The sequence below is a fragment of the Chelon labrosus genome (genome assembly GCF_963514085.1).
Source record: "Chelon labrosus genome assembly, chromosome: 5".
In the NCBI taxonomy this organism is placed as follows: domain Eukaryota; kingdom Metazoa; phylum Chordata; class Actinopteri; order Mugiliformes; family Mugilidae; genus Chelon; species Chelon labrosus.
In genome coordinates, this window is record NC_140341.1 from 366400 (window position 1) to 388061 (window position 21662).

Here is a 21662-nt window from a genome sequence, read left to right on the forward strand (position 1 = left end):
CAATCTAAGACACCTTTGTGATGCAGATACACCTGGAGAGCCCGTAGGACCCATCACCTTCACTGACATTTCTGAAGGCAAGTGCACTCTGTCTTGGAACCCGCCAGAGAACGATGGCTGCTCTGAGATCTCACATTACATCGTTGAGAAACGTGAGACAGCGAAGATCTCTTGGGCCTTGGTGTCTGATGAGTGTACAGAATGCACTTTCAACGCAACCAAGCTCATCAAGACCAACGAGTATCAGTTCAGGGTCTCTGCTGTTAACAAATTTGGAGTTGGTCGACCTTTGGAATCCACCCCCATCATTGCACAGATGCAGTATAGTAAGTGGAGGACTCTATAATGAACTCTATAAAATGTAATTCATTGTAAAATGTAATTATTTGCACTCATCTATCATCATCGTTTCCTTCAGCAACTCCTGATGCTCCAGGCACTCCTGATGCCACCGAGGTGACAGGAGAGAGCATCACCCTGTCCTGGACTCCACCGACATCTGATGGAGGAAATCCCATCCAGTACTACATCCTGGAGAAACGAGAAAAGAAGACTGTCCGCTTCTACAAGGTCATTACCAAAAAACCCATCATCGAATGTGCACACAAGGTGCTCCACCTGACGGAGGACATGGAGTATGAGTTCCGTGTCATGGCCGTCAATGACGCTGGTGTTGGAGCTCCTAGCAACGTCTCTATGCCCATCAAAGCTGCCGAGCCAAAGGATATTCCTTGCGCTCCATCTGTGATTTGCGTCTCAGACTCCACCAACACCTCCATCAGCTTGGAATGGACCAAGCCTGTGGACGACGGCGGCATGGAGATCCTTGGCTACATTATTGAAATGGTGAAGGGAGAGGATGCTGAATGGAAGAGAGTGAATGAGGAGCTTGTGGCAGAAACTAACTATGTGGTGACGGGTCTTCAGACTGGAGCTGAGTACAAGTTCCGTGTTGCAGCTGTCAATCACGTGGGTAGAGGAGAGGACAAGGAGATTCTAGAGCCAGCTCAGGCTATAGACAAGCTAACACCACCACAGGTAGACATTGACGCCACATTCAAGCAGACACACATCATCAAGGCTGGAGGTTCAGTCTGCTTGGGCGTCCACTTCAGAGGAAAGCCTGTTCCCACTGCCACCTGGGTGAAGGAGGAAGGAGAGCTGAGTGTCATGTCAGATATCTCAACTGTTGAAGGCTACAGCTCTCTGAGTATAGAAAACTGTTCCAGAAATGACACAGGCAAATACACCGTTAACCTGGAGAACTCCAGCGGCAGCAAGGCCATTTCATTTGTCTTAAAGGTGATGGACACTCCTGGACCTCCACAGGCTGTTACCTTCCAAGAGGTGTCCAGAGGCACAGTCACTCTTACCTGGGAGCCTCCTCTTCACGATGGCGGAGCACGAATCCATCACTACATAGTTGAGAGACGTGAGGCCAGCCGACGCACATGGCAGCAGTCTGGTGGCAAGTGCACAAAAAATATCCTGAAGATCCAGGACCTCCTGGAGGGAGTGCCATACTTCTTCAGGGTGTCTGCAGAGAACCAGCATGGTGTGGGAGAGGCCTTCGAGATCACTGAGCCTGTTACTGCCACCGCAGAGCCAGCATCTCCAAAGAGACTGGACATCCTGGACACCACAGACAACTCTGTGTCACTGGGCTGGCTGAAACCAGAGCACGATGGCGGTAGTCGCATCCAGTGTTATGTCATTGAGGCCAAGCCGAAGGGTACAGACAAGTGGGTAGTGGTTGGCAACACCAAGAGTCTCACATACGTTATTGAAAAGCTCAACAAGGGCGATGAATATGACTTCCGTGTAAAGGCCAAGAACGAATCTGGCTACAGCAAGCCGAAAGAAACTCTGGCTCCTGTGCTGGTCAAAGAGCCTCACATTGAACCTGCAGCTGACCTCAGTGAGATTGCAAACCAGCTTATCACATGCAGATCTGGCAGCACTTTCACCATTGACGTTCCCATCAGTGGTAGACCTGCTCCTAAGGTCACCTGGAAACTGGAGGAGATGAGGCTGAAGAGCTCCGACAGAGTTTCCATCAAAGTAACCAAAGACAGAACCAGCATCTCGGTCAAGGACGCCATGAGAGGAGATGGTGGTAAATACTACCTGACTCTGGAGAATGTGACAGGAACCAGAACCTTCACTGTTGAAGTTAATGTCACAGGCAGACCCAGTCCTCCAAGTGGAACCATCGAAATTTCCTCCATTACCTCCGAGTCCTGCATCGTCACTTGGGAGCCACCAGAGGATGACGGTGGTACCGGCATCACCAACTACATCGTGGAGAAGCGTGAGTCTGGTTCCACGGCCTGGCAGCTGATCAACTCCAGCGTGAAGAGAACCTCTCTCCACGTCAGTCACCTGACCAAATACATGCAGTACACTTTCAGGGTATCTGCCGAGAACAGGTTTGGAGTCAGCAAGCCCACTGAGTCTGAAACTATCGTCGCAGAGCATCCTTTCAGTAAGTAGTTTCTGTAAAGTATACACGTATTATTTATGGTGATAATAATAAGTGCTTTTATGATGTCAGTAAAAATATGTGTTGACAGCAAAATGAAATCGTTAATTACAGCTCCTCCAGGCCCACCAACCAGGCCTTCAGTCTTTAATGTCACTGCCAACACCATGACCCTGAAATGGGAGGAGCCCTACCATGATGGTGGAAGCAAAGTGACAGGTTATTGGATTGAGAAGAAAGAGAGGAACAACATCCTGTGGGTGAGAGAGAACAAGATCCCCTGCTTTGAGTGCTACTACAAGGTGGAAGGTCTGGTCGAGGGCTTGGAATATCAGTTCAGAGTTTACGCTATGAACAGTGCTGGGTTGAGCAAAGCCAGTGAGGCCTCCAAGGGAGCAGTGGCTCAAAACCCAGTTGGTGAGTTCACAATTATCCTTTTTTTTTTAAAAAATTAAAAATAAAATAAAATAAAAAAAAAAGAAAGAAAGAAATTCACTGAACAAACATCTGATATTTGAACATTTCTGATCTGGTATTTAGACCCACCAAGTAAGCCTGAAGTCACAAATGTCACAAGAACTACCGTCTCCCTCAAATGGTCGGCTCCGCTGAATGATGGTGGAAGTCCCATCGTTGGCTATATCATTGAACGGAAACCGTACACGTTGACCGGCGAGGGCCGCTGGCTCAAGTGTAACTACACCAACGTGACAGACAATTTCTTCACTGTGACCGCCCTGGGAGAAGGAGAACCCTACGAGTTCAGAGTCATCGCCAAGAATGCCAACCAGGTCTTCAGCACTCCGTCAGAGTCCACCGGGTCTGTCCAGTGCAAGACTGACTTTGGTAAGACTTATGACACGATAGCACCAATACAGCATGAGACTTGTCTGATGTTTGTGACCTGTGCCATGACCAGGACAAAGTTTCATAACCACTGTGGGATAAATTAAAGGATTACCGTATCTTATCTTACTTTGTGTCCAACAAACAGAGCCACCAAAGGCCCAGCTGGACAGCAAACTCCTGTCTGAAACTGTGATGGTCAGAGCCGGTTCAGACTTGGTTCTGGATGCTGCGGTGGGAGGCAGGCCTGACCCCAAGGCGTCCTGGTCCAAGGGCACTAAAGATCTGGAGTTGTGTGAAAAATATCATCTGCAGTACACCTCCACCAGGGCCATGGCCATCATAAAATTCTGTGACAGAGACGACACGGGAAAATACATCCTCACCGTCAGGAATGTGAGTGGAACCAAGACCGCAGAAGTCAACGTCAAAGTGCTCGGTAAGTGGCTTTTCATTTAATAACATATATTCTTTCTGAGGTGTTAATTTGTCAAATCAACTTAACCTGAGAACATCTCCTTTTTTTCCAGACACACCTGGAGTTTGTCAAGGCAGCATCGAGATCAGCAAGATAACAGAGGAGTCATGTACCCTGAGCTGGAAGCCTCCTTTAGAGGATGGCGGCGACGACATCAGTCACTACATTGTGGAGAGGCGCGACACCAACAGACTGAACTGGGTGGTTATGCAGGCCGAGTGCAAGGAACTCACCTGCAACATCACTGGGCTGTTCAAGAACACAGAGTACCTGTTCAGAGTCCGGGGTGTCAACAAGTACGGAGCTGGAGTCCATCTCCAGTCAGACCCCATGGTTGCCAGAAACACCTTCAGTAAGTCCAACAGTCTCAAACTGTTCCTGCTCTTCTGTTTTCAAAGAATGATCCAAATAAAATTAGATGAAACAACGACTGAGATGTTAATCACTGACCTTCTCATTTCCAGCTGTGCCAACTCCTCCTGGTGCTCCAGAGATCCTGGTGTCAGGAAAGGACTTTGCCACCATCGAGTGGATGAAGTCGGAGAGCGACGGCGGCAGCCCCTTGATTCATTATCTGGTGGAGAGACGTGAGAGAAAGAGCGCTCGCTGGGTGAAAGTGAACAGGGACGGCTCTCACCTGGACACCACACTGAAGGTGTCTGGTTTGACCGAAGGAAACATCTACCAGTTCAGAGTGACCGCCATCAACAAGGCCGGGGAGAGCGAGCCCAGCGAGGTTTCTCTGTATGTCGTCTGCAGAGTGCCCACATGTAAGTCTGGTTGGTCTAATACCTGAAAGTACCACACTCATAAACTTCTGAGGGCCGATCTCAAAATGAATTTGTGTTATCGTCTCCTCTTAGGCACTCCTGCTCCTCCTTCTATCCCTCGTATCACGGACACTCACGCCGACAGCATCAGCCTGGCCTGGTCTCGGCCCGTGGAGGACGGAGGAGCTGATGTGATCGGCTACATTCTGGAGATGCAGGAAGCTGGAGCAGAGGAATGGAAGAAGGTCCACGAAAAGACTCTGCGTGCTACAGAGTATGTGGTGACAGGACTGTCTGCAGGAAAGAAGTACTGCTTCAGAGTGGCCGGCATCAACATCAACGGTACCGGAGACTTCAGTGAACCATGTGCCGAGACTGAGCCAGTCGAGAGAATTGGTGAGTAAACAACCGGATTTCTTCTTCTTCCAATTAAAATTATTTTTAAGTCTTATCTGCAACCACCTGATCCTGTCCTTTCACACAGAAACTCCTGACTTTGAGCTCCATGACGACCTGAAGAAGACAATCTGCCTACGTGCCGGTGGCTCCCTCCGACTCTACGCCAACGTCACTGGCCGTCCCGCACCTGCCATCACCTGGAGCAAGCCTGGTGTCGACCTCCACAACAGAGGCTTCATCGAGGTCACCAACAAGTCCACCACCCTCATCATTGACAAGGTCCACCGCTATGATGCTGGAAAGTACACGGTGGTGGCTGAGAACACTGCCGGGAAACAGGAAGTCAACATTCTAGTCAAGGTCTACGGTACGTTGAAGAAGTTGCATGAGACTTTAATTTCATTTGTGATACATTAGCTTCCGTGCATTGTGTATTCTGACAATAAGTGGGGTTTTGTTCTCAGATACTCCTGGACCAACTGGTCCAATCAAAATCAAGGAGCTGACCAAAGACTCTGCCACCATCTCTTGGGAAGCCCCGACAGTGGACGGCGGTGCTCCAGTCAACAACTACATCATCGAGAGGCGTGAGGCCTCCATGAGAGCCTACAAGACCGTCACGTCCAAATGCAGTAAAACATCCTACAAGATTGATGGCCTGATGGAGGGCATGCTCTATTACTTCCGGGTCCTTCCTGAGAACATCTACGGTGTCGGTGAACCCTGTGAGACTCCAGACGTCATCCTGGTTTGTGAGGTGCCTTTGCCACCACACAAGCTGGAGGTTATCGACGTGACCAAGAGCACCGTCAGCCTGGGCTGGGAAAAGCCTGAGCATGATGGTGGCAGCAGATTGACGGGCTACGTCATCGAAGCCTGCAAGTTTGGCACAGACAAGTGGATGAAAGTGGCCACACTGAAGCTCACAGACTTCGAGCACACCATCGAGAAACTGAATGAGAACGAGCAGTATTTGTTCAGAATCAGAGCCATCAACAGCAGAGGAGCTAGCGAGCCCAAAGAGCTTGTTGCAGCCATAACTGTCCAGGAACAGAGAGGTAGTAGATACAGTGAAGTTTAACATGAAATTTTTATATTTTTAGAGTTCAGTTGAAACTGTGATGTCACATGATTTCTCTGCATTTCCCTCCAGTGATGCCTGTGGTGGACTTCTCCAGTATTCCTCAGAAGGTTGTCAACGTCCTGGCTGGCAAGACTCTGGAGCTGGACCTTCCCATCGTTGGAAGGCCTCCTCCTGTCTGCTCTTGGTACTTTGGCGACAACAAGATGAAAGTCACTGACCGTGTGAAGATCAAGAGCACTGGCAAGTTCTCTAAACTCACCGTGTCTGACACCACCATCGATGACACCGGTAACTACACCCTGGAGGTGAAAAATGCTGTTGGTGTCATTACTGAAAACATCAAGGTCATCATACTCTGTAAGAACCCGTCCTTCATTTTCTATTTTCATTATTTTCCTATTTTCTTTTTTGATATTTGTTTAATCGACAGTGTCATCTATACCAGGTCTGTTATTTCCTTTTAGTAAGTTGAAAGTAACTATCTGTTAATTTGCTTTGCTCCAGCTAAACCCGATGAACCGAAAGGACCCGTCAGGTTTGATGAGATCGATGCCACCACCGTCACCTGTAGCTGGGATCCTCCGGTCAGGGATGGTGGAGCTCCCATCAGTGGCTATGTGGTGGAGCAGCGGGATGCCCACAGACCAGGCTGGGTGCCTGTCAGCGACTCTGTCAGTCGGCCAATGTTTAAGTTTGAGAACCTAAACGAGGGAGACGAGTATGTCTTCCGTGCAGCAGCCATCAATCGCTATGGCACCGGAGATTTCCTGCAGTCTGAGATTGTAACGTGCAGGAGCTTGAACAGTAAGATTTCTGTTTGAGGAGACAAACACTGTGACAGAATCATATCAACAACAGAACAGCAGTTAAATGTTTTGCCTCCTCCACAGATGTGCCTGGACCTCCTGGTCGTCCCACCATCTTCGATGTTTCTCGTGACGGCATGACCGTTGCCTGGAACCCACCAGATGAAGATGGTGGTCTTGAGGTTTCTGGATACATCATTGAGCGCAAGGAGGTCAGGTCTGACAGATGGGTGCGTGCCAACAAGAACCCCATCACCATGACCAGATACAGGTCAACCGAGCTGATCGAGGGCCTGGAGTACGAACACAGAATCACTGCTATCAACGCCCGAGGTCTGAGCAAACCTAGTCTGCCATCCAAACCAGCAGTGGCGACAGATCCCATTGGTAAAAGTTTTATTGAAACCTTTGTTACATGAAAAGTCAAACAAGTATCAGGATATAAAATCACTGACATCCTTTTCTTCCACATTCAGATCCACCGGGCTGTCCTCAGAACCCAAGAATCACAGACACTACCAAGTCAACCGTGTCACTGGCTTGGAGTCCTCCTGACGACGAGGGAGATGCTCGGGTGGATGGTTACCTGATAGAGATGCAGAAGGTGGGCACAGCCGCCTGGATCAAGTGCAACACCACACCATCTCTGATCTGCGAGTACACGCTGACCAACATGCCACAAGGAGAGGAGTTCAAATTCCGTGTGATGGCCTGCAATGCTGGTGGCTCTGGGGAACCTGCTGAGGTCCCTGGAACCGTCACTGTGACTGAGATGCTGGGTAAGGACACGTGAACTAAAATAATGTGTAAAAATATGTTGAAAAGGGTAAATCTGACCTTTATAACCATCGCTTTTCTTCAGAATCTCCTGACTATGACCTGGAGCTGAAATACAAAGACAAGTATGTGGTCCGCCATGGAGGAGTGGTTAGACTCTCTTTGCCCATCAAGGGTAAACCTCACCCAACCTGCAAGTGGTCAAAGGATGGTGGCGAGGTCTCCAACAAGGCCATGATTGCCTCCACTGAAGATAAGACTGAACTGGTAATCAAGGGAGCAGAGAGGAGTGACTCTGGTGTCTACAGCCTCCTGTTGGAGAATAAGGTCGGCAAGAAGAAAGCCCAAATCAAGGTGAAGGTCATTGGCCGTCCAAGCTCTCCAGAGGGACCATTGGTCTTTGAAGAGATCCAGGCCAACTCTGTCAAGGTGTCCTGGAAGGCACCGTCTGATGACGGCGGCTCAGAGATTCTCGGTTACATCGTGGAAAGACGTGAAGTGACTAGAAACGCCTGGTACACCGTGGATTCTAGAGTGACTGAAACTCAGCTTGTTGTTAAAGGCCTGAAGGAGGGAACAGAGTATCACTTCAAGGTCACGGCTGAAAACTCCTTCGGTATCAGCACATCTCTGAAGTCCGAGCAGCCACTTGTACCCAAAACCCCTCTCTGTAAGTGTCCATTTTTTAGTCTCAGTGTCTTTGAACAGTATTCGATCAATTAGTAATGAACTGTTTTCCTAACCAGGTCCCCCTGAGCCATCAAGTACACCACCAGAAATCATGGACGTCACCAAGAGCTCAGTGGCTCTGGCCTGGTCCAGACCAAAGGACGACGGAGGTTCTGCAATCACCGGCTACTTCATCGAGTACAAGGAGGTGTCCGCTGAAACCTGGTCCCGCCATGAGACCAAGATCACGTCTACGATGTTCACGCTACATGGACTCACCCCTGAAAAAGACTACCAGTTCCGCATTGTTGCTGTCAACGACATCGGCCAGAGCGAGCCTGGTCCTGTTTCTGACCCAGTCACATGCAAAGATCCGTTCGGTGAGTCTCTTCTCTTATTAAAGTGTCATTTCTGATAAATAACAATTTCTTCTGATGGTATTTTTTCTAACATAACCTCAGATGCTAGTGGTCTGAAACATGTGCAGCAGAATCAGGACTTACACTGATAGCTCACTAGTGTTTTATTGCAATTTTCTGGTGCACTGACATTTTGCAAATGATCTCAATGGAAATCATGGACAGAAAAGTCACTATCCCCACCTGTGGGTTATCAGTGTCCTAATAGCAGATATAAGTTTATCTGAGGACAACACATGTAAAACCTTAACAACAGTTAAACTAACTTGTCTTTTGTTTCTGTCCTTCCAGACAAGCCAAGCCAACCAGGTGAGATCGACACAGTGAATGTGACTAATAACTTTATCGCCATTCGCTGGCAAGCTCCAGAGTGTGACGGTGGAAAGGAGGTGCTGGGCTACTGGGTGGAGTACAGGAAGTCCATCGAAAGCACCTGGAAGAAATGCAACAAACAGAGACTGAAGCAAATGGAGTTCACCATGCCTGGACTGGCCGAGGCCACCGAATACGAGTTCAGAGTGTTTGCTGAGAATGAGACAGGAATGAGCAGACCTCGTAGGACTGCTACCTGCATCAAGACCAAACTGACTGGTGAGTTCACTGAAACATAGTGGGTGAGATGTTACTGGTGGAATGTATTCAACCTATTGTGTGTTTAATAAATGTATCATCTTCTATTTGTACTTGCAGTTGAAACTAAACCAAGCCTGAGGAAGGAAATGGATGAAGTAACTACCAAGCTTGGCCAGCCTGCCGTCATGAAATGCCAAATTATTGGCAGACCTGTTCCCGACATTAAGTGGTATCACGCAGGCAAAGAGATCATCGAGTCTCGCAAGTACGAGATGAGCTCTGATGGCCGCAACCATTCGCTGTCGATCATGACAGACCAGCAGGAGGATGAGGGAGAATACACCTGCAAGGCTATCAACGATGCTGGAGAAGCTGAGACCACAGGAGTCCTCGTGTTGGAGGCTGCTCCATCCTTCCACCCTGACTACCCGCTGAAGAACACCTACTACGCTGGCCTAGGAACCACTCTGCGCATTCATGCCGTTTACATCGGCCGTCCTGAACCAAAGATCATGTGGCTGCAAGAAGCAAAGACACTGGAGAACACAGAGGACATTAGCATCGAAACCACTGAGCACTACACTCACCTGGTCATCAAGAACGTGAAGCGCAGAGTCCATGGAGGCAAATACAGGATCAGACTGCACAACCACTTCGGCAGGGCTGACACGGCCTTCACTGTAGAGATCTATGGTACGGTCATGTGAACAACCTGTAGTGCATTTTTAATGGAGATATTATCAGATTTGTAAATCATATAATCTTTTTTGTGTCTTCTCCCAGACAAACCCGACATGCCTCAGGGTCCCATTGTCCTGGATGCCCTCCTCAAAAACTCTGTGATCATCAGCTGGAAACCTCCCAAGGATGACGGAGGATGCATGATCACCAACTACATCGTGGAGAAGCGTGAAGATAAAGAGGGCACAGAGTGGGAACTGGTCTCATCGTCCATCAATGGAACATCTTGTCGTGTCCCCAGCCTCATCGACAGCGCTGGGTACTTCTTCCGTGTCTATGCCCAGAATCGCTATGGCAGCAGTGAACCCCTTGAGCTCACTTCCCCCATCCTCATCAAGAGCCAGCTGGGTATGTTTTAGAATCATCATTTTATATGTAAAGAGATACCCGAGTGCACTGTGAAGTACTGACAATGGTTTTCTATATTTCCGTCCACAGAGAAACCATCACCACCTCTGTCACCAGTTGTTTCTGGAATTACCAAGGACTCCTGTGTGGTTTCCTGGAAGCCTCCGCTCAGCGATGGTGGATCCAAGATCAAGAGCTATTGCCTTGAGAAGAAGAACAAAAAAGACAAGAAGGAATGGACCGAATGGACTCCGGTGACCACAGACGAGATCAAGCAGACAGTGTTCTCCGTCAAGCGCATGACTGAGGGCGTTGAGTACATCTTCCGTGTAAAGTGTGAGAACCTCGGAGGACAAAGTGACTACAGCGAGGAGACCGCTCCCATCGTCACAGCCAACGCCATGGAGATCCGTGCTCCTGCCTTCAAGGAGGAGTTGAGGAACATGAGCGTCAAGTATAAGAGCAACGCCACCCTGGTCTGCAAGATCACAGGACAACCCAAGCCTGTGATCAAATGGTTCAGACGAGGAAAGGAAATTCATTCTGATGGAAAGAAGATTAAGATCCAGGAGTTTAAGGGAGGTTACCACCAGCTGGTCATCACAGAGACTGATGAGGAAGACTCCACCGTTTACCAGATCAGAGCCACAAACCAAGGAGGCTCCATCTGTGCCACAGTTTCTCTGGATGTTGAAAGTAAGCTCCCAAAAAACATTTTCAATTCAAATAAAATGTGACATCTTACTAAAATGATTTTTTTTCTCATTTCTAGTTCCCGCCAAGATCCACCTGCCAAAGAATCTGAAGGACAAAGAAGCCATCCCCGCCCTCCGCGGAGAGGTGGTCAATATCAAGATTCCTTTCGGAGGCAAACCAGATCCTGTAATCACGTGGCAGAAGGGACAAGATCTCATTGACAGCAATGGCCACTACCAGGTCATTGTCACCAGATCATTCACTTCGTTGGTGTTCCCTAATGGAGTGGAGAAGAAGGATGCTGGTTTCTACATTGTTTGTGCCAAGAACAGATTTGGCATTGACCAACAAACGGTCGAGCTGGATGTAGCAGACGTACCTGATCCTCCTCGTGGCATCAAAGCCAGCGACATCTCCAGAGACTCGGCCACACTGAACTGGGTGGCCCCAGCAAACGACGGCGGCAGCAGAGTCATCAGCTATATCATTGAGAAGTGTCCCACCACTGCCGAGAGGTGGGAGCGTGTTGCCCAGTCCCGTGACACCCGCTACACCGTCATCAACCTGTTTGGAGGAACGAGCTATCAGTTCAGAGTAATTGCTGAGAACAAGTTTGGACAGAGTGCCCCATCCGAGACCAGCGGACCTGTCATGACCAAAGAGGACAAATCTAGAGTCCTGCTTTACGACAGGGAGGTCGACGACACTGACCGTGTCCCCAGGGGCAAGGCTCCACACTCCGATGCGAAGAATCTGCACAACAAATACGCCATTGCAGAGGAACTGGGCAGAGGTCAGTTCGGCATTGTCCACCGCTGCATTGACATCAGCTCTGAAAAGACCTACATGGCTAAATTCATCAAAGTCAGAGGTGCTGATCAGGCAATAATCAAGAAGGAGATCGCTACCCTGAATCTTGCCAAACACGCCAATTACCTTCTCCTCCATGAGTCCTTCGACAGCCCTGAGGAGCTGGTAATGATCTATGACTTCCTCTCTGGTGCTGACATCTTTGAGCGCCTCAATACAGCTGAGTTTGAGCTTAATGAGCGTGAGATCATTAACTACATCAGGCAAGTCTGCTCGGCTCTAGAGTTCCTCCACACTCAGAGCTATGGACACTTTGACATCAGACCCGAGAACATTGTGTACACAACTAGAACCAGCTCTAATGTGAAGATCATTGAGATGGGACAGTCCAGACACCTGACTCCTGGAGACCAAATCAAGATACAGTACACCACTGCAGAGTATGCCGCCCCAGAGATCCACCAGTGTGACATGGTCAGCACTGTCACCGACATGTGGTCCGTTGGTGTCCTCGCCTACGTGCTCATAAGTGGACTGAATCCCTTCACAGCTGAAACCAACCAACAGATGATCGACAACATCTCCACCGCCGCCTACAGCTATGACGATGAGTCCTTCAAGCAGGTTAGCGTCGAGGCTTTAGACTTCACAGACCGCCTAATGATGAAGGAACGCAAGCACCGCATGACGGCGGCCGAGGCCCTGGCACATCCATGGCTCACTAAGCCAGCCGAGGAGATCAGTGCCAGAGCAATCCCAACCTCCAGGCATAAGAGATACTACCAGACGATGGTGAGGAAAGAGTGGAACACGGTTGTCTCTGCTGCCCGTGTCGCCAGCGGTGGCTCAATCCGAAACCAGCGCGGCGTCTTCGTCGCCAAAGTCAAGATCGCTCCATTTGAACACGGTCCACTTGCTGGACAGATCACCCATGCAGTGGTGAACGAGGGAGATGATGTGAAGTTTATCTGTAACATCGACAACTACGACAGCACCACCGAAGTGACCTGGTACTGTGGCGTCAGGCAACTTGAAGTCGGCGACAAATATGAAATTGAATATGAAGACGGCCTGGCTGTGATCACCATCAACAAGGTGACGAGAGCAGATGACGGCACTTACAGATGTAAGGTTGTGAATGAGTACGGTGAGGACAGCGCCTACGCAGAGCTGTTCATCAGCAGCGTTAGATCTTACCGCGACTTCTTCACCTCGCGCGTGGTCAAGAAAACAAAGCGCAGAGTTGACACCGCCAGAATGCTTCAAAAGCCACCGGAGTTCACCCTTCCTCTGGTCAACCGAACCGCCTACATCGGTGAAGACGTGCGCTTCGGTGTCACCATCACTGTTCATCCTGAGCCTCGTGTCATCTGGCACAAATCTGGACAGAAGCTCATCCCAGGACAAGATGACAGGAAGTACACTTTCATCAGCGATAAGGGCCTGTACCAGCTGATCATCCGCAACCTAGATAATGAGGATGATGCCGAGTACAGCGTTGTGGCACGCAACCGGTATGGTGATGACAGCTGCAAGGCTCGTCTCACCGTCGTCCCCCGACCTAAACCAGCAGACCTCACCCTGAGGCCCATGTTTAAACGCCTGCTTGCAAACGTCGAGTGCAGAGAAGGCCAGAATGTGCGCTTTGAGATCAGAGTATCTGGACATCCAGCGCTGAAGTGGGAGAAGGACGGGACACCTCTAGCTTTTGGACCATCCATTGAGCTTGTTCACGAGGGCCTGGATTACTTCATTCTTCATGTGAGAGACACTCTTCCCGAGGACTCTGGTGTGTACAGAGTTACTGCCACCAACTCTGCTGGATCTGCTAGCTGTCAGGCCACACTCAAAGTAGAGCGCGTCACTCATGTAAAGAAGGAGTACGAGCCCACTGAAAAGGAGAAACAGAAGCAAGCCGGAAAGGAGGCATTAGACAAAAAGGTCAGGCTGTCTCAGATCATGGCTGGTACTGTAGTCACCCCTCTACCGCCTGCAGCAGTACAGGCTGTCAGGGAGGCAGCCACCATGTTCAAACCCGCCGTTACAACTAAGAAGAGTGAGAAGACTGAGGCGGAGATTCAGAAAGAAAAGGAGGAGAGGAAGAAGAGGGCGGATGAGAAGAGGCTGCGTATGCCCTACGTCGTCCCCACCCCTCGTGTCATTAACCCGGCTGTTCTCGAGGAGGACGTGGAGATAAAACACTTCCAGCCTCTTTCAGACATGAAATGGTATAAGAAGCTTCGGGATCAGTACGAGTTCCCTGAGCCAATGGAGAAAATCAAGCAGAAGAGGATGAAGCGAATCCGCCTCTCCAGATGGGAGCAGTTTTATGAGGTGCCCATCAGGATCAAGGATCAGTACAAACCGAAGTGGCGCATCTCGTCCTTGACCCAGGATGACTTGGAGACAGTGAGGCCTGCAAGGCATCGCTCTCCTTCCCCTGAAATGGACGCCTACCACCGCATCAGGAGGAGATCTCTGGGTGACCTGTCGGATGAGGAGCTGCTCTTGCCAGTGAACGAGTATCTCTCCATGAAGAGGACCGAGGAGGAGAGGCTCCGTCTGGAGGAGGAGCTGGAGCTTGGCTATTCTGCCTCTCCACCCAGCCTCAGCCCAGTTCGCTTTGAGCTGTCAGCCCTGCGTCCTTCATCTCCCAGAAGAGTCTACAGCGATGATGAAGAAGGAGAAGAAATCCACAGATACGACTCTTACCGCATTCCATCCAAGTATGAGGCTGGTCCGAGTTTTGTTGACCTCCGCCAGCGTCACGACAAAACCACTTACAAACCTCCAAGACAAAAGCAGAGGGTGCATGAGGAGAGAGAGGATCAGGAGCTACTGCGTCCTCACACAACTGTTCAGAGAATCTCTTCTTACAAGAGTGCACTCAGACGCATGGAATTTGAAGAGAAGACTCGAACCTCTAAAAAGGAAGCAACTGTTACGGTATCGAAAGTCTCTGAGGCCACTGAATCTGAGCACCTGACAACTTTCACCTCTGAATATATTCCTAAACCAATCAAGAAGCTCCCAATGCCTGAGCCTGAGAGAAGGAGATCCCCTACCCCAGGAAAGGCTGCAAAGACAGATGTGAGCCTTCCTAAAGTCGACTTCCTGTCCAGGTATGAGGAGAGAAAGCAGGCTCTGAGATCAGAGAGGAGGTCTGTGGAGAGTAAGGTGGAGGTGGTGACTCAGGCTCCTTTCAGCCTCGACCACGCTCCTCGTATCACCATCAGGATGCGATCTCACCGCATCCCCTACGGCTCCAACACCAGGTTCACTCTGAATATCCAGGCCAAACCTGAGCCAGACATCAAGTGGTTCCACAACGGACAAGAGATCCGTCAGAGTAGCAAATACCACATGACCAACATCAGTGGAGTTCTGACTCTCCAGATCATCAACTGTGTGACCGAAGATTCAGGGACTTACCGTGTGGTCTGCAAGAACGCCAAAGGAGAGACCTCTGACTACGCCACGCTGGACGTAGCAGGAGAAGAATACGCTGCTTTCTCTTCGCTCCGCAAAGACGAGGAGCCTCCATCCGCCCATCTGCCTGAAATGACCAGAACAGAGGTGTATCATGTCTCGTCCTCTAAAACGGTGACAGAATCCGTGACTGAAACTGTGAAGGAGACAACCACCGTTGTTGAGAAGCCGAGGGAGAAGTCCAGTGTTCCTGCCAAGATCCTGACCAAACCTCAGTCCTTGAGTGTAGAGGAAGGAGACAGCGCTCGGTTTGACTGTGACGTGGACGGCGAACCGGCGCCTTCTATTACCTGGATGCACGAAGGAGCGGTGGTCGGTCCCTCGGCCCGCCATCACATCATCTTCACTCAGTATAATTCCTCCTTCGAGATCTCTGCTGTTGAGGCGTCAGATGAAGGCAGCTACACCCTGTTGGTGGAAAACGCTGGAGGCAAACAAGAAGCCTACTTCACTCTGACCATCCGCAAGTCTGAGTCCAAGGACAAAGTTGTGGCCCCTCCAAGAATCACGTCTCCAGAGGCTAAATCCCCTCTGGCCAAGTCCCCTGAACCAGTCAAATCTCCCCAAAGAGTCAAGTCCCCTGAGCCAGTCAAGTCACCCCAAAGAGTTAAGTCTCCAGTCTCACCAAAGTCTCCAACACCAAAGTCCCCCACCCCGAAATCCCCAACTCCATCTGAGAAGGAACGAGTGAAGGAAGTCAAGTTGTCCGCTACAGAGGGCGAGTCTCTGACTCTGAGAGCCAACCTCCCCGGGGCCTCTGACATTAGATGGATCCTCAACGGAGTCGAGCTGGCCAACTCAGAGCAGTACAGATATGGGGTATCTGGGCACGACCAGACTCTGACCATCAGGTCGGTCGGCCGGGAGCAGCAGGGCTTGATCACCTGTCAGGCTCAGACACTCCAAGGCTTGGCCCGGTGTCAGTTCAACACCATGGTCACAGCGAAGAGGTCAGAAGCACCACGCTTCCTGGTTCAACCCAGGTCCCAGAACGTGAACGAGGGACAAAATGTTACGTTGACATGTGAAGTTTCAGGAGAGCCGTCCCCTGAGGTGGAGTGGCTGAAAGACAACGTGGCGGTGAGTAGTTTCCTCCAGATCAGATGTTAACTGCAGAGTTCAAGCTGGTTTCAGATGAGTTAACCAAAGCGTTTTCTCTCTCTGCAGATTTCTGTTACAGCAAACGTCCGACTGAGCCGCTCTAAGAACGTTTACAGTCTGGAGATACGTGACGCCACAGTTGCAGACAGTGGGAAATATACAGTAAAAGCCAAGAATCAGTTTGGACAATGCTCTGCAACCTCATCCCTCAACGTACTCAGTGAGTTAACCAACGATTTATTTTCTTGGTCTGTTTGTGAACAGGATTGTTTGTTTGTTTGAGAGTTTTATGTGCGTTGGTATTTGTTCTGTTTTAATTCCATTGCATCCTCCATACAATGACTGTAAAGGCTTCAATTAAACACACCGTCACCGTGTGTTTAATTGGTTTTAAAAAGTCCTGAGGACAAGCAAGACTTGGATTTAATTCAACTTTCAGACCTTTAAATCCAGGTCTAGCCTCCAGCCTGCTCTCAGGCTTTGCAGTCAGTACTTGTGCACATTGTGTAATGAGTCTTGCTTGTCACTTGCATCCTCACAGCTCTTGTTGAAGAACCAACAAAAATGATAATTTTGGAGCAAAGGGCTTCGGCCGCGAGCATGCAGGAATGTTTCTCAGCCTCGTCAGTTCACACAGAGGCCGGCGGTTTTACCAGCAGCTCCCACTCTGCTGCCGCCGCAGAGTGTTCGTTTGAGAGCATGACTGCGACTAGCATGTCGGCCATGATGTCTGAGGCCATGGTTTCCATGAGCTCCAGCAGCCAAACGATGCACATGTCTGCTCACTCGCATGTCGAGGCCTCGTCCTCACGGATGGCCCTCACCACAGGGGCGAAGAGAGGTGAGACGATGCTCTTATTGTGTTTGTTAGAAGACACTCGGTTCATTCCCAACTCTGCACTCACCAGACATTACCAGTAATGTTCAATACAAGAATAAACCAATGAGAGCTTTATTATTTATAATAACCTCAATGACCTGCCAGGAGAACAGGAAGTAAATCTCTGGATCCTCCAAGAAGGCCCAGATTTCTCCAGACTAGAGTTTCAGACTAAAATTAAGTAGATTTCTATTAATACAGTAGAAACAGCTGAGTCAGTATCAGTGGCTGAGTCTTTCCAGTCAGAGCTGACATTGATCTGTTTTTAATCAGAGACTCTAACTCTGACAGAGTAGCTGTGTTCATGTAGAACCTTTAGATCAAAAACAAGCCTTGATTTGAGGTTTGAAGTGAACTCAATAATTATTTAGACAAACGGGTTTTGTCTCATCGTCTCTGACCTCCCTCATCCTCGTCTCCATCAACAGGCGTCCCACCAAAGATCGAAGCTCTTCCCCAGGACGTCAGCGCCGAGCCGGGGAAGGCCCTGACTGTGGCGGGGCTGTTCTCTGGAGACCCCGCCCCCTCCGTCCAGTGGGTGCGCTCAGGTCGGACCCTCCCCAATGGGGATGAGCGGTTCCAGGTGGAGAACAGCAGCGACCTCTCGACCCTGGTGATCTCGGCGGTGAAGGAGGCCGACGCCGGAGCATACACGCTGCGACTGTCCAACGAGCTCGGCTCCGACTCTGCAACCGTCAACGTTCACATTCGGTCAATGTAAAAAAGAAAGAGTTAATTTAAGCCCCGCCTCCCTCTGACCCTTTTTATTTAGAATAATCTACTTGATAAAGATCTGGATTTCTGTTCTTGTAAATATGAACTATTTTTGTACCAAACTTGACATTAATTTATGCCAAACTAGACTAAAGTCTAAAGTTGTTATAAAATGTGCCATATTGGACAATTATGACTTAGGATTTGTGAACCTCTTTTCTGTGACATGTACATAATGTATATAGCCGAATTTAACGGTTATGGGAAATGTATGCATTGTTATTTATGACAATAATATGAAACTGAAACTAAAGAACAGATGTTATAACAGGAGAAAGTTTCACGTGGGACGAATACCCTGTTAAACTGAGAAACTAAACACTGTGCCTCAACAATCAGTTGAAGTCTAAGATTGCCTCAGCAGGTAGAGAGGCTCCCTGTTGACGTCCTGAACCAGAAACACAAAGACAAAGTTCTTGTTTAGTGGAATCACAGTTTTCCTGTGAGTTGTGAGCGTAAGACCCTGAGTGCTGTTTGCATCACCCTCATGTAAGCAGCACGAAGCGGCCTTGTTGCTCAGACTGACTGAGTCGTACCACCATGATTTGATGTCCTGCAGAGAGGGCGAGCGGCCTGCGCTCTCTGCTTTTATTTCCTTTTTATTCAGAGCGCTGCTTCTGAGGCGGCACGGCCTGACCGGCTGCTCCGAGAAACATCTCCTGGCCAAGAACCGAGCGGTCGGCGCCGGCTCTGCCCTCCAGAAGCAGCGCTGTCTCTTGGAGGATAGTTACCTGTTAACATGTTGGTGTGTTTGAGTGTTTGTAGCTTTTAGTGGTTTCAGCTGATCAGCAGTCAGGGTCTCCAGCACAGAGACGCCATCTCCTGTGAGGAGCCGTGTTTAAACCCTGAACTTTGGTTTCATTGATCTGTTGATGTAGAACTGTATTTCATCCTCCTCGAGTTTTTGCATTACTGATTTAATAAAGCATGATTTCAGCACTACCAGCGTCCTCTCTGTGTCTTTACTGCCAGTGGTTTCCTGTGGACTCACTTCATCCTTATCATCTGCCCCCTGGTGGATTTATCCAGGCAGCCGTTTCCAAAATGGCCACCTTCATGGACTTGTTTGTTTCAGGGGATCTTTACTTTAAGAATATCTTTAATAAGATAAGAAAACCTTTATTAGTCCCACAACGGGGAAACTGCAATAGTGGGGGGAAGAAAAAACAAGAGGAGAGGGGAGGAGAATAAAAGCAGCTCCCAGACGACACTCATCAGGGGGAGTACAGTGTGGGACCGGGAAAGAAACCTCAGCAACATAAGCACATATGAGCACACTTTACAACATAAGAACTCAAAACAACTTGCACCGGGGGACTGGGTATATTTTAATCCTGATATTTTAATTTGAATATTTACATATAATTACTTCATACTTTCTACATTATGTAAAATCAGATATATCAGATAACAGCAGCTATATACAGTCATTTATCTGATTTACTCCTGACACAATGAAAACTTTTCTCATTTAATTATTTAAAATATTAAAATCTGCATAAATGTATTCCTATATAGTGGAATTAATTGACAAGCATAACTCATATTCTACCTTGTCTTTGTCTGAACAAGAATAGAAACAGTTTATTAAACAGAAAATTTTAATCAAACCGGCAACAAAAAAGAAAAAAATATATTTGAAATGCTGCAAACACAGTAAACTTATTTTTGGTCCAAAATAAAATAAGTTCTCAGGTTGAGAAGAACCAGATTTGACCCTGGTCTTAGCTGCAGTGTCTCTGTTCTGCCTCTGGGTGGAGCTGTTGTCTCATAGTTCTGCTTCAAACTAAAAGTTGTAGTTTTAATATTAACGTCCTCGTTCTCAGTGTAAACAATAACAAGTACGAATAATCAGCTTTTAAACCTGAAGAATAAAATAAAATATATGAGACCATCTCTGAGCTAAACACGTGATTCAAGGTTTTCTGTTTAAATTGAAGCTTCTTCTGAGACTCAGACCGCGTTCATTCAACATGAAGTCAGGTATAATAATTAATTGAGAACATTTAACCATCCCTTAGTTATGCTGCTATAGGCCTAGGCTGCTGGGGGACGATGCACCAAACACATGTCCTCCTTCTTTCTTCTCTCTCCTCTCTCTCATCCTCCACTTTCTTTTCTCTGGCACAGAGTTCTTGCCCTCTAATTTCCTATCTACTACTAGTCATACAATTCTGTGCTATTACTATGTAGAATGTTTACTGCTGGTTTCTTCCTGTTAAAAGGGAGTTTTTCCTGCCACCGTCTCCTTCAGGCTGCTCTGGGGGTTTCAGGACGTTTTTTGTAAAGCGTCTTGAGACGATTTGTATTGTTATTGACGCTATATAAATAAAATTGAATTGAATTGGATCAACATCTGACGGTGTATTTGGGTGACGTCACATCACATGTCAGTAGGTGAGTTTGGTTTATTTTCTGATTTTTTATGTGAAGATGTTTTAGGAGTTGATGATGTCTGGTCCAGTCACACCAGACCAAGGTAAGGGTCATCTTTTCATTTATGATATTATTTATGGTTATAACTTTATATAGGGCGGCTCAGTGGTGTGGTGGTCAGCACTGATGCCTCCCAGCCAGAAGGTTCTGGGTTCTGGTTCCTTTCTGTGTGTAGTCTGCATATTCTCCCTGTGTCTGCGTGGGTTCTCTCCAGGTTCTCCAGCTTCCTCCCACCGTCCAAAGACATGCTGGTTAGGTTCATTGGTGATTCTAAATTGGCCGTAGGTGTGAGTGTCTCTCTGTGTTAGCCCTGTGATAGACTGGAGACCTGTCCAGGGTGGACCCCCCCCCTCTAGACCAATGACAGCTGTGATAGACTGGAGACCTGTCCAGGGTGGACCCCCCCTCTAGACCAATGACAGCTGTGATAGACTGGAGACCTGTCCAGGGTGGACCCCCCCCTCTAGACCAATGACAGCTGTGATAGACTGGAGACCTGTCCAGGGTGGACCCCCCCTCTAGACCAATGACAGCTGGGACAGACTGGAGACCTGTCCAGGGTGGACCCCCCCCTCTAGACCAATGACAGCTGGGATAGACTGGAGACCTGTCCAGGGTGGACCCCCCCTCTAGACCAATGACAGCTGGGATAGGCTGGAGACCTGTCCAGGGTGGACCCCCCCCTCTAGACCAATGACAGCTGGGATAGACTGGAGACCTGTCCAGGGTGGACCCCCCCCTCTAGACCAATGACAGCTGGGATAGACTGGAGACCTGTCCAGGGTGGACTCCCCCCCTCTAGACCAATGACAGCTGGGATAGACTGGAGACCTGTCCAGGGTGGACCCCCCCTCTAGACCAATGACAGCTGGGATAGGCTGGAGACCTGTCCAGGGTGGACCCCCCCCCCCCTAGACCAATGACAGCTGGGATAGACTGGAGACCTGTCCAGGGTGGACCCCCCCTCTAGACCAATGACAGCTGGGATAGACTGGAGAGAGACCTGTCCAGGGTGGACCCCCCCCCCCCCCAGACCAATGACAGCTGGGATAGACTGGAGACCTGTCCAGGGTGGACTCCCCCC

At 49.0% G+C, this 21662-nt stretch overlaps 1 protein-coding gene across 1 annotated transcript in view; it reads left to right on the top strand.

Moving 5' to 3' along the window:
* The window catches only part of ttn.1 (titin, tandem duplicate 1), a gene marked incomplete at its 5' end in the record, with an annotated part of 155244 nt that extends 136168 nt beyond the window's left edge, over window positions 1–19076 (top strand). The window contains 24 exons of the mRNA XM_084545177.1: window positions 27–326; window positions 419–2485; window positions 2597–2899; window positions 3023–3328; window positions 3477–3767; window positions 3859–4158; window positions 4271–4576; window positions 4670–4972; window positions 5061–5342; window positions 5440–6033; window positions 6129–6416; window positions 6564–6863; window positions 6950–7252; window positions 7342–7644; window positions 7728–8312; window positions 8389–8691; window positions 9022–9321; window positions 9421–9996; window positions 10087–10392; window positions 10483–11088; window positions 11165–16467; window positions 16555–16708; window positions 17030–17329; window positions 17797–19076. Of these exons, the coding sequence (XP_084401303.1) occupies window positions 27–326; window positions 419–2485; window positions 2597–2899; window positions 3023–3328; window positions 3477–3767; window positions 3859–4158; window positions 4271–4576; window positions 4670–4972; window positions 5061–5342; window positions 5440–6033; window positions 6129–6416; window positions 6564–6863; window positions 6950–7252; window positions 7342–7644; window positions 7728–8312; window positions 8389–8691; window positions 9022–9321; window positions 9421–9996; window positions 10087–10392; window positions 10483–11088; window positions 11165–16467; window positions 16555–16708; window positions 17030–17329; window positions 17797–18089 (14972 nt within the window). The 3' untranslated portion in view covers window positions 18090–19076. The remainder of the gene's footprint in view (window positions 1–26; window positions 327–418; window positions 2486–2596; window positions 2900–3022; window positions 3329–3476; window positions 3768–3858; window positions 4159–4270; window positions 4577–4669; window positions 4973–5060; window positions 5343–5439; window positions 6034–6128; window positions 6417–6563; window positions 6864–6949; window positions 7253–7341; window positions 7645–7727; window positions 8313–8388; window positions 8692–9021; window positions 9322–9420; window positions 9997–10086; window positions 10393–10482; window positions 11089–11164; window positions 16468–16554; window positions 16709–17029; window positions 17330–17796) is intronic.
* Window positions 19077–21662: the final 2586 nt, after the last annotated feature.